General features: G+C 40.8%; 1 protein-coding gene across 3 annotated transcripts in view; it reads left to right on the top strand.

The window, feature by feature from the left end:
* The window catches only part of LOC138757050 (protein FAM53A-like), a 181,706-nt gene that overhangs the window by 154,762 nt on the left and 13,481 nt on the right, over window positions 1-13,463 (top strand). For 2 of the 3 annotated variants that reach the window (XR_011353311.1, XM_069923724.1), the window contains one exon: window positions 10,952-11,264. The exons of the other annotated variant lie outside the window; for it this stretch is intronic. Coding sequence is in view for 1 of the 2 variants with exons in the window: in XM_069923724.1 (XP_069779825.1) it covers window positions 10,952-11,003 (52 nt within the window). In the remaining variant the exon portion in view is untranslated. Of the gene's footprint in view, window positions 1-10,951; window positions 11,265-13,463 lie in introns of those variants that run through there. 3 annotated transcript variants of the gene reach the window in all.

The raw sequence follows: 13,463 nt of genomic DNA, 5'->3' as shown, positions 1-13,463 counted from the left end.
ACTCTGAGTGAGTCTTCGGAGGGCCAGCTCAGGCATATAGCCTGGAGAGTGATTGACACCCGACTGGGTGGGGCTTGATCCATTCAGGTCAGCTGATTGACAGCTGGCCAGATGTTGTCCTGTTCCCCATACTCTCCTGCAGGTACAGAGGTTGCCCTCTGTAGTAGGCCGGTGGTGTACCACCACAACCAGGTCAATGACTTTCCATCAGAGCTGGGAAGTTAGAAATCTAAAGGTGTTAATGAGACTCTATGGGGCACTGGTGAGATCCCATTTAGAGTATGGTGTACAGTTCTGGGCCTCCTATCTTTAGAAAGGATGTGGTGTTGCTGGAGAAGGTGCAGAGGAGATTAACTAGGATGATTCCTGGAATGTAGGGGTTGGCGTATAGGGAGCATTTGACAGCTCTTGGGTTGTATTTGTTAGAGTAGAGGAGAATGAGGTGGGGGGTATCTCAGAGACATTTTGAATATTGAAAGGTTTTGACAGAGTGAATGTGGATAAGATGTTTCCCTTGATGGGTGAATCGAGGACAAGGTGTCATAGTCTTATAATTAGAAATTATCCAATTAAAACAGAGAGGAGGAAAAACTTCTTTAGTCAGAGGGTCGTAGATCTGTGGAACGCACTGCCACACAAAGCAGTGGAGGCCACATCACTGGGAGTATTTGAACAGGAAATGGATGTACCTCTTAGTAAGGGTATCAACGGACTTGTGGAAATTGGAACTAGGGGTGAGAATAATTCAGCTTAGTGTAGAGTCACGGAACAAGCTCGATGGGCCTAATAGCCTGCTTCTGCCCCTTTAACTTGTGAGCTTTAAATGACAGGGAAAGGTAAGAAAAGGTTTCCTCCCATGTTCCAAAGACACATGGGGTTAGTAGGTTAATTGGTCACATGGGTATGTTTGGGTAGTGTGGGCTAATGTTCAAGGAAAGTGTACATGAGAGGAAACAAATGAAGCCTGAAATGGGAGACCATATAACCACTTACAGCACAGAACAGGCTAGTTCGGCCCTACTAGTCCATGCCGTAACAAATTCCCACCCTCCTAGTCCCACTGACCAGCACCCGGTCCATACCCCTCCAGTCCCCTCCTCTCCATGTAACTATCCAGTCTATCCTTAAATATAACCAATGATCCCGCCTCAACCATGTCTTCCAGAAGCTCATTCCACATCGCCACCGCCCTTTGCGTAAAGAAATTTCCCCTCATGTTCCCCTTATAATTTTCCCCTTCAATCTTAAACCATGTCCTCTAGTTTGAATCTCCCCCACTCTTAATTGAAAAAGCCTATCCACATTTACTCTGTCTGTCCCTTTAAAAATCTTAAACACCTCTATTAAGTCCCCCCTCAATCTTCTACGCTCCAGTGAAAAAAACCCTAGTCTGCACAGACTTTCCCTGCAACTCAAACCTTGAAATCCTGTCAACATTCTCGTGAACCTTCTCTGCAGAGACAACAGTGAGCACTGGAAATGTGAGCTCAATGTGGATTGTTAGTTGAATATGATTTGGATCCTGAGGTAATGTACCGAGTCTGTCCTCATAACCTCGAGCTTATGTCCGATTCTATTCCTCAGAAATTAATAACATTTTGTTTTATAGTTTCCAAACACTTTTTTGAAATTTAGTCTCATCACTTTTGCTCTTGTTGGTATGAAAATGTTATGTTCTGCTTCTAAACCCAATCCATCTCAGTCCCTTGGCATCTGCTCAGCGTTGCTGCACTCAGAGCAACACATTGTGTCGGTGAGAAACACAGCAGGATTTGTTAACTGAGGAACCAAAAATAAACAAGTCGACAAGTTTTTCAGTGGCTCATTTTAGAAAGAGGGCAATGGCAGATCAAGTCGGAGAGCTAAAGTGAAGGCGAGTGCAGGGAAGCAGACAGACGTGAAGGTGTCAGGAATGCGGAGATCATTTTGATCCTTTTGAACGCTGAAGGTCTTTGGAAAGAGTAGAAGGGTTTGGCATGGACAAGTTGTGTAAAGGCCCTGATTCCATGCTGTAGATCTTTACAACATTTACATAGCATTGTTTGCAGCTCGTTTAGCATGTCCCGAAGTACTCTGACCAATGAAGTACTTTTGAAGTTTGTTATTTTACTGTGGGGAAAATAGTACCCAATTTCAACATGCCAAGCTCCAACAAATAATGATGTGATTTGGATTAAATAAGCTGTTTTGATGTTGATTCATGACTAATTATTACCTATTACATCAGGGTGAGCATTCTTTCTCTACCTCAGGGTAATGTTATAGGTTTAATTTAATTTAGATACAGCATGGCTACAGGCACTTCCAACCCATGAGCCCACACCTCCCTCCCCCCACCCCCAAACACACCCATGTGACCAATTAACCTTAACCCTCCATGTCTTTGGAACCTGGGTGGAAACCTTCCCTTACATCAATCTGGGATAGCTCTCAGCTTAATCCCCTATCCAAAGTATGGTACCTCTGTCGTGAAGAAGCTGGCTTTGTTCTCCTTGGAACCAAGAAGATTCAGAGAAGGTGTACATCTTGGGAGAATAGGACTGGGTAGGTAAAGGGGATTTGTTCCCATTGGCGGATGATCAAATATTCAAGTAAAATGAGAGATTAGTTATAATGTGGAATTCATTCCCAATTGGAATAGTGAAAACAAATTCCTGAAACAAGGCTTTCAGGAAGGAAAATCAAAAAGGCACTCTGGAGATTCTAGAGATGTAAAATAAAAATAAAAATAACAGAGAGCGCTGGAATTATTCAGCTGGTCAGGGCAAGCATCCGTGGAAAGCTATTGTTTCAGGTTGAAGATTGAAATAATGCGAAATGAGTCCAATGATATTGCTCTAGACCAACTCCCATTTGTTTTGGCTCATATCCTTCTAAACTTGAGTGATTCACGTGCTCATCTAGATATATTTTTAGGGTTGTTAGTGACCCAGCTCCAACCACTTTCTCAGGAAGTGGATTCCATGCACTGAACACTCTCTGGGCGAGGACGATTACCCCGCATATCCCCTCTGAATCACTTAAATCCTTATCCCAAATCTATGTCTTGTTTTGTTCACCTCCAATACAAGGAAAAGATTCCTGTAGTATACCCTCTCCATTCCCTTCCTAATTTTATATATCTGAGACATACCCCCATACCTCTGCTCCAGGGACAGTAGAGTGAATCAGATGATGTGGTGTATTTGGACTTTCAAAAAGCTTTTCTTATGATCCCACAAGAGATTGGTGTGCAAAATTAGAGAACATGGTATAGAAGGTAACATTGGACCACAACTTTTTTTCACATAGTTTGCTTCCTGAAAAAAAAATGGAGATTACGATAGACAACTTCAAACTGAACACAAATAATTTCAGATTTTCTGTATGTCATAGGAAGTTGGAGAAACATTAGATTAAATTTTTATTGAATTTAGTCTGGACCCAACACACTAAAGGGATCATGATGAAAGAACGTCAGCACCTCTACTTCCTCAGGAGTTTGGAATGACACCAGAAACACTGGCAAATTTCTACAGATGTGTGATGAAAAGTGTGCTCACCGGCTGCGTCCTGGCCTGGTATGGGAACACCAATATTCCTGAATGTAAAACTCTCCAAAATGTAGTGGCCACAGTCCAGGACATCACAGGCAAAAACCCTCCCGACTTTTAAGAACATCTACAGGGATCGTCGGAGAGCAGCAGCAATCATCAAGGGTTCACACCACCCAGCACACACTCTGTTCTCACTGCTGCCATCAGGAAAGAAGCATAGGTGTCACAAGACTCACACCACTAGGCTCAAGAATGGCTGCTAACCCACTCCCCCACCCCCCACCATCAGAGTCCCCAACAACAAACTCACTGAGAATAATTTATGGACTTTGTGTACTTTATTGATTTTTAAAAATTCTCTATATTGCAGTTTGTTTACATTCATTATCCGTTTACAGTTCTTTATTTATTTACATTTATACACTGTGTAGTTTTTTTTTGCTCTATCAGTAAGTGGTAATTCTGCCTTGCCCACTGAAAAAAGAATCTCAGCGTTGGATGTGATGTCATGCATGTACTCTGAAAATACATCTGAAATCTAATTGCAACATTGCGTTAGTTCAACTGACCTAATAAGTTTTGCCGCTGATTTTCATTTGTACTTAGCATCTGATGCCACTTGTGTCAGTATGCAACAGTGGTCGGCCAGCATTGATGGATTCCAGTTGCCCTGTTACTGCTTTTCCATGGTTGCAATGTCCTGGTGAAACCTTTCATCATGTTTGTTACTGATTGCATCAAGATCAGCAGGGAATAAGTCCAAGTGCAGATGCAGAAAATGAATTTTCAACGACATGTTGTACTTCATGCTTGAAGTAGAATTTAAATATAACAGGAAATCACAAGAATAGGTTATATCTCAAAAGCTGTATGCCATAGGAAAATGTTAAGGTGCTTGACATGATCAGCAATATAACATCCATAAAATACACTCGGAAGTGTTCAGGAAGAAAAATCTTCATTGTCCACTGTAATGTGCCACAAGATATTGGAGCAGAATTAGGCCAATCGACCCATTGAGTTCGTCCAGCCATTCCATCAAGGCTGATTTATCCTTTACAATCCCATTCTCCTTCCTTCTCTCTGTGACCACCGATTCCCTTCCTAATCAAGAATGCATCTACCTCCGCCTTAAATATCCCCAATGACTTCACAACCGACGGTGGCAATGAATTCCACAAATGTACCAACCTCTGGGAAAAGAAATTCCTCCTCATCTAAAGGGATATTTTTGCACTCTGAGGCTGTGCCCTCTGGTCCCAGCCTCCCCCAACATAGCAAATATCCTCTCCACATCCATTCTCTTCAGGCTATTCACTATTCAATAAGTTTCAATGAGATCCATCCTCATTCTTCTAAACTCCAGCGAGTCCAATCCCAGAGCCTTCAAATGTTCCACATATGAAAACATCATCAGTCCATAGATCATCCTTGTGAACCTCTTCTGGACCCTCTCCCATGCCAAAACACCCTTAGTGTAAAGCTCAAAATGCCATCTAAAGCCTCAGCATCACATTTCTGCTTTCAGATTTTATCCTTATTATGCCTTCTAATTTTCCATTTACCTTCCTTACTACTGACTTTTACATGCAAGTTGACCTTTAGGAAGTCTTGCATGCGGACTCCCAAGTCCTTCTGAACCTCTGATTTAGTTCCCCATCTCGAAAATAGTCTACGCCTTTATTCTTTCCACCATGGACATACACTTCTCTACATATTACTCTATCTGTCATTTTCTTGTTCAATTTCCTAACCTTCTGCAGATGCAGTGCTTCTTCATAGAAAACTGGTTGCCAGGCAGGAAGCAGAATGTGGTAACAAAGGGTTCTGTTCAGATTGGCAGGTGGTTACAAGTGGGATACCACAAGTTTCAGTGCTGGGAACCCCTGCTATTTTCAATATATATTAATAATCTTGATGAAGGAATTATATACGTGTGATAGTACAGATTCTATCACCAATGTATATATATACATATGTACAGATGACTGTGATTGGCTGAGAATGTAGCCACACCTACTGGCAGGTCTTAAAAGATTGCTCCTTGCCAGACCAGGTCATTCTGGACTGGTTGACCTACTTGTGATACGCTCCAGTCTTTTAGTTAATGAAAGCCTTGGTTTGGATCAACAAGTCTTTGGTTCTTTCGACGTGCACTACAACAAGATCTCCAAATTTGCAGATGCCACTAAGCTGGGTAGCAGTGTGAGCTGTGAGGAAGATTCCAAGAGGCTGCAGAGTGACTTTGACAGATTAGGAGAATGGGCAAATGTATGGCAGATGAAGATAAATGTAATTGAAGGTTGGAACCTATTTGCTGCCGTTGGTGAAGAAAGCAAATAGTATGTTGGCCTTTATTGCAAGGAGTTCTTAGTGCAGTTGTATTGAGTATTCTGTGCAGTTTTGGTCTCCTAATGTGAGGAAGACCATTCTTACAATTCAGGGAGTGCAGTGAAGTTTCACCAGGCTGATTCCTGGAATGAAATGAATGACTTATGAAGAAAGGTTGGATAGACAAGCACTATAGACATTGGAATTTAGAAGAACGAGAGTGGGTCTCATTGAGACATTTAAAATTCTGACAGGACTCAAAAGGTTAGATGTAGGAAGAATGGTCTCAGTTTTGGGGGAAGTCCAGAAAAAGAGTTCACTGCCTTTGGATAAGGGCAAGTCATTTAGGACTGAGATGAGGATAAAGACTTGTGAATGTAAGGAACTCCCATGCTTAAAGTTGTTGAGGGCAGCTCGTTAGATGCACAGGTATACCCCGCTTTACGAATACTCACTTTACGCAAATTCACTTTGATTAAAAAAACTTGTGTTTGCTCTCCGAAAAAAAATTGAATGGGTTTTCACTTTTACAAAAATAGCCTTCAATAGTCATGAATGGGTCTTCACTTGATGACATTTTGGCTTACGAAAGGTTTCACAGGAACACTCTACTGTATTCAAAAAGGAGATGGATGTGGCCTTATTGACCAAAGGAATCAAGAGGTATTGGAGAAAAAGCAGGAAGAGAGTTCTGAAGTCGAATGATCAACCTTGTCGTGCAGGATTGAAGGGCTCTATGTTCCTCCTTTCTATGGAAAACGCATCACCTTTCATTAACCTAGATTGAACTCCAGCTCCATTTATCAGATTGTTTCAGCAATACACCAGACTACTTTCCACATTATCCACAACTCTGCCAATGTTACTGTCATTCTTGAATTCATTGATCCTGCCTCCTACATTGTGTCCAAATCATATCCTACATCATATTTGGATGCAGCAAGAAAGAATTTTGATACATTAGTACCCTCTACAATATGTATGACAATAAATTTAGCTGAATGGTGTACTAACAACAACCTCACACTCAACATCACCAAAACCAAAGAGCTCATTGCAATTTAGGAAGGGAAAACAGAGGTGTATGATCTTCTGTGATCATTGGGGGACTGAGAGGTGGAGAGGTTGAGCAAATATAAATTTCTGGGATTCGCTCTCTCGGAGGACCAGTCCTGGACCCAACACATTAATGTCATCATAAAGAAAGCACAACAGCACCTCTACTTCCTCAGGAATTTGCGGAGGTTTGGCATGTCATCAGAAACCTGGGTAAACATCTATAGATATGTAGAAAGTGTGCTGACTGGCTGCATCGTGGCCAGGTATGGGGGCACCAATACCTCTGAGCGGAAAGTCCTACAAAAGATAGTGGACACACCCCAGTACATCACAGGCAGTGCACTCCCTGCCATCAAGAAAATCTACATGCAACGCTCCTGTTGGAGGACAGCAGCGATCATCAAAGATCCACACCACCCCAGACATGTTTTGTTTTCGCTGCTACCATCAGGAAAGAGGAATAGTTGCCTCCAGGTACATAAACAGTTGCTACCCCTCCTATACAACAAAATCAATCAGAAAATCATTTAAAGATTCTTATTTTGCACATTATTTATTACTGAATATTTTTTTCTTGGTGTATCTTCTCTTGAGTACGGTTTTATGCATTATCCATAAGTAGAAATTTTCTCTGGCCCGAAGGAACACAAATCTCAGGCTTGTATGTGATGTCATGTACGTACTCTGACAATAAATCTGAACTTCCAACTTTCAAATTTGAAATTCATTTATCAAATAATTCAAACAACCAAGGTCCCAACACTGATTTCTGCAGAACACCGCTAGTATCAGGCATCCAATCACTGAAACTAACCTCTACCATCACCCTCTGTCTCCTGCTGTCAAGCAAATTTTGGGTCTGCTTCCCCTAATTTCCTGGATCCCATGGGCCCTAACTGCTGGGCCAATATCTCACGTGGAATCTTAATGTCCATGTAAACCACATCTATTGCTTCGATATACTTGGTTACCTCTTCAAAAATTTCAATCAGATTGATCAGACAGGATCCACCCTTGACAAAGCCATGTTGGCTGTCTCTGATTAGACACTCTCCTTCCAGGTGATCATGCAGTTCCTCACCATTTCTTCAATAGCTTCTCTATTAAGCTCACAGGCCTATAATAATTTGTGCTTAGGTCTCTGTGGGGGATTTGACCCTATGACTTTCTGACTCATTGAGTGGCCATTGACACTTGGAAAAAAAACAGTTCAGGTTGTGACTTAGTTATTTCACTTTGTCCGTCTATCCATTTCTTAAGGGGCCACCTGGAGTTCTCGAGAGTCCTTCAAATACAGAATTGTTGGGAGGATTTTTATAAATTTAAACAAACCCCCTTGAAGAAAAATAATCAAAAAAGCTTGAGGCTTGGTAAAACAGAAATTGTAACTTTCCAGGTTAAAAATATTAAACTGTGGTGGTGCGAGCAGTGGAAGTAAATCACAGCCACTACGTTGAGGGTCATTAACGACTGTTTTTATTCATATTCAGGACGCCCCTTAAGGGCAGCAGGAGCTCAGTCACTTGGTGAATTGTGACGTCATAATCTCTGCCCAGGGTGGGCGCTGGAAGGGATGCTGGAGTCAGAGAGAAACCTCTGACGACGCCATTTCCCCATGGGTGCCCTGCCACATGGCGATACAAGCGGGGCCGGTTCGCCATGAGGATGTGCTCCGCCACAAAACCTTGGTTTCCCTCCATAATTGTAAAGGCCCACAGTCTAAGAATTAGGGGTAAGCCATTTAGGACCAAGATGAGGAGAAACTTCTTCACTCGGAGAATTGTGAACTTGTGGAACTCCCGGCCACAGAAAGTTATTGAGGCCAATTCGTTGGAGGTATTCAAACCAGAATTGGATCCAGCCCTAACTATAAAGCAATGGTTCTCAACCCTTTTTCTTTCCACTCACATACTATTTTATATAATCCCTATGCTATAGGTACTCTGTGATTGGTAAGGGATTGCTTTAGGAGGTATGTGAGTGAAAAGAACAAATTTGAAAGCCACTGTTTTAATTGTACTTAATTGACTCATTATATGCACGGTTTCATAACTCCAAAGGAAATGCGCCAGTGACAATTTTTCTCAAGCAAAATATTTCAGTAACATTTGGATGTAGTGTAACCTTACCTTCCAACCCACATACCTCCTCTCCTTAAGCAATCCCTTACTAATCACAGAGCACCTATGGCATAGGGAATAATTAAAGTGGGATGTGAGTGGAAAGAAAAAGGTTGAGAAAAGGCAATGGAGGGAAAGCAGGAATAGGTTACTGAAGATGTATGATCAGCCATGATCATATTGAATGATGGGGCAGACTTGAAGGGGTGAATGGCCTACTCCTGCACCTGTATTCTATGACTTTATGTTTCCACAAAAGCTTGTTTTTGAAAAGTCTAAGTCATAACATTAGTTAATTTAGCATAACAACGTGCCCATCAACTCAGTGAAAAAAGGAAAATTAAAATCACGTGGTATTTTTAGACAGTATTATGTAGTGCAACCATCAGGAGGTTATCAGAGAATTCATTCCCAGACTAAAGTTTAACTGATACAGGTGTTGGAGATTAGTTTATGTTCTGAATTAGAAGAGCACATGTTAATCCCCACCATCAGTTCACTGCAAGCTTTAGAAGTGTCAAAGATGTCACTGAAATTAATGTCACTTCCCAATAAAAAGTGCAAATACTGTTTGAATAAATGTGGTCTACTTTTGAAACCCAAGGATTCTAAATTTGACAAATTTGCAAATGGACCAGAAGTTCATTTGCATCTGTAGAATGCAATGCACCAATATTTTCTGCCAACTTATTTCATTGATTCCAGGTGGTATAGATGATATTGCTTATTCGCTGTTAACAAGAGTGGTTTGTTCTAATTAAGACTAAAAGCGATGAGCTGAAAAAGGGGATAATTTGAAGATATGCTGAGAGTTGTACAGGAAGAGAATTTGACATTGAAGCATTACGCAAGTTGGGAAAATGGAAGATTCCATTTTTTTTTAATGTTAATGGAAGGGGAAAAGCAGAAGCCAAGGAGCTCAGAAGGATGTGGGAGCAGATGTTGAAGTATGAGATCAGAGACAAGTCCAACTGCTTCAGACATTAAGCTTAGTGGCACAATTTGATTCTACATTTGTCATGCTCCTCTTACTGCATCTCCAGCCACGGATGCTGTTCAGAGAACATTACCTCACTTTGTAACTTGACTCCACAACAATCTAATGCTTTCCCACCTCACACCCATGGCCCTCTAGTTATAACTGCTTAGTTCATCACATTCGCCTGTCAATTACTATCAGAATTCACATTTACTCCACCAACTCTTGCTCTTAGCACCTCTGCAAGCTGCATGCTTGCATCTCACAGTTTTTGAATCTTTCAGACAATTAGTAATATTTATCACAACCATTGAACCTTACTCAAACTTTTAAAAGTATTTTAAATTTATGTTGGGTTAAAATACGAAATTAAACCTTTAAATTAAATTTAAAAAATAAACCGGAGAGAAGTTTTCCATACTTTAACAAAACATTTTCAATATAGATTTAACACTGAATCCTTTGGTGGCCCTCTACAAGAGAAAATAATTCTTGTTTATCTTTGATACAGAGTCACACCATTTATTTTGCCTCAATTAATAATTCAGATATAAGATTCCGGAGGTTATGGGGGTCATTTATAACTCACTATCTTACATTATAATTTTATTCCAATGTAATTAAATTGTTTGACTTCTATCTTTTCCACATTCCTTTTATTCATTTTTGTAAACCTTTTAATGCTAGTCATTTTTAGCACCTGACAACACAGTTAGGTAAGAGTTTTTCTCATCTCTTTTCTTCTTTCCTTTTTTTATATATTATTAGTTTTTTTTCCCCCCAGAAAAGTATATACTATTTAGAATATGATTTATGCATATGATTTACAATCTATGTATGTTAGTGATATATGGAATATCTTATAGTTTATGTGACTGTCTACACTATCTGATTGAATTGTACCCTTTCTGTTTGTATTGTGGCAGCCCGCCACCGTGGAGATCGAGCCGACACATCGCGTGGTGTGCGCGGGAGTAAACAGCAGCATAACACACTGTAACACGTCCGTTAACACAGCGAACCGGCGCGGTTGAAAGCTGGAGCAGTACAAGACCAGCCGCCCTAAAATGGCGCTGGCCAAACTGCCCAGCTAACAGATCAATAACAGGCTGGGGAAGAAGGATATTGACATGCAAGAATGTTCCCGTCCGCTATTGTCAGCCAATCAAAGAAAGGCAGGAATTCCAAATGTATAAAAAGAGCCTTCCCAGCCTCAATAAATCTCAGAGCTTAACCTCCCACACTGCGAGTGTGTGTGTTTCTTTGTAGCAGTCGGCTACAGTATGTTCTTTATTAAAATCAATACAAATATTTTTTTAAAAATAAAATGAATTAATGCTTACCTTGGTCCACTGAAGGGTTTCCCCTTCATTCAAAACAACTGATCAGTAAACTTTCTGCTAAGACGAGCTCTATAGTCCTTAGGAAAGATTCCCTGCCATGCACTACGCTATTAGAGTGCTAACCACTTGGGTTCACATCTGCTGCTGTCTGTAATGGATTGGTATGTTCTCCCTATGCCTGCATGGGTTTCCTCTGGGTGCTCCATTTCCTCCCACAATTCCAAAGATGTATGAGGGTAGTAGGTTAATTGATAACATGGGTGTAATTGGAAAGCGTGGGCTCATTGGGCTGGAAGGACCACCAAATTAAATTAAGTAATCATCAGTCAATAACCACTGTTTTGGCATGAAAGGGAAATATTGATATAGTAGCTGAAACCTTGCACATAACAAGTCAATTAGATACAATTAAAACTGTGGTTTTCAAATTTGTTCTTTTCACTCACATACCTCCTAAAGCAATCCCTTACCAATCACATGCCATGCTGGACTGAGGAATTCCAACATTGGTATACTCCTGCATTGGTGTATGGGGGAGAATTAACTTTCAAATATCACAACCACTTTCCTTTGTGTGAGGTCCAACTCACCAATGGAAATATTTCCCTTTGCTTTTATCAGAGCACCTTGATGCCACAATCAAGTGCTGTCAAGGCTAAGGGAAGTTGCCTCAGATGAGCCTCACTGTAGAAATTCAGGAACCTTGACCCTGCCCATGTGACACTTAGATGGAGCTTTTCGGGAAATGTGGAGTCTTGGAATGCAATGCAAGTGCTCACTGGTTCCTTCCAGTAATATGCCGGGCACATTAATTGACTGACATTTGTCTCACACTTGCAGTCCTTCATTTTTCATAGTGAAACATGATGAAACCATAGGTCATCAACACTACATGCCCTATACATGATAAAGAAGCAACTTGCTTTTATTAATAAACTTTCATAATTCCAGCACACTACAACATTCTTTTCAAGTCTTGGGCAATTTTTTAATATGGGAAATGTGGCACCAAGTTCCCAACAACAGCATTGACCAGAGCATCTGCTTTTAATGAAAATGTTCAGTGATAAATACTGGCCATAGTGTCAGCAGATGGAACAGCCCACCCTATTCTTCAAAACAGTGCCGCAAAGTCTCCAGAATCATCCAGACAAACAGTGGGGCTTTGGTGTAACAATACATTCAGAAGGCAGCACATCTGCCAAAGCAATATTCACTCATTATTAGGTTAAAGTATTAGCCAGATTGCAGAGGTGAAGTTTGAAGATAGACTTTCTGATTATGGAGGTGAGAATGCTGTATGTGGGATGTGGATGATGAATCCAATTCACCTCCTTGCTTAATTCATGGGCATGTGCCAATTGGATTGAGAAAAACTGGGTGGTCTCTTTAAAAGCTAGAGGTGGCAAAGAATAAAAACTATACAATGTTCCTGCATCAGATTGTACTCTGGTAACTCTTCATAGAAATGCCACCTTCCAACTCTGAGGCAACTGTTATTTTCATCGAGCCAAGACTCATCAATTTTGTCAGAGTGGTATGAACATAAATAATTGTACTTGGATTTCATTTAAACAAATTTGCTTGTTCAATTGTTTGGCCATTTAAAATATGCATAATTTGGCAAATGGGATTGATATGGCAATATGGAACTGCCTTACTACTTTAGAACCACATTGTCTCAGGAACAAGTATATGGGGTCCTTGAGTCCTGATCCATGAATATTTGGAATAAAACAAGATTAAATACCTAGTCTGGGGTTAGCTGGCAGGAGTCATAGTAATAATTGATAAATTCCTTAGTTTAGGCTTTGGCTTCTAGAGAATGATGAGGTATTAAGAAGTTCAACTCTAAGAGAGGAAGCAAAGGCCTCCATTTTGCAGAAACAATATCACATTGAACAAGATTTACAAACATGCTAAACCGATCAGAAAAGACTTGAGAGGTTGAAAATTTCTCCAGTAGAGAACACTGAGGGTTGCACAGCTGGTGTAGCCATTAGCGCAACATTGTTACAGCACCAGCGCGGTCTGAAAGGAGTTTGCATGTTCTCCCCATGTCTGTGTGGGTTTTTCCTGGGGGCTCCGGTTTCCT

The sequence above is a fragment of the Narcine bancroftii genome, chromosome 3 (assembly GCF_036971445.1).
Source record: "Narcine bancroftii isolate sNarBan1 chromosome 3, sNarBan1.hap1, whole genome shotgun sequence".
Classification (NCBI taxonomy): Eukaryota; Metazoa; Chordata; class Chondrichthyes; order Torpediniformes; family Narcinidae; genus Narcine; species Narcine bancroftii.
The sequence above is the reverse complement of the archived record's forward strand: the minus strand, read 5'-3'. Positions and strand labels throughout refer to the sequence as shown.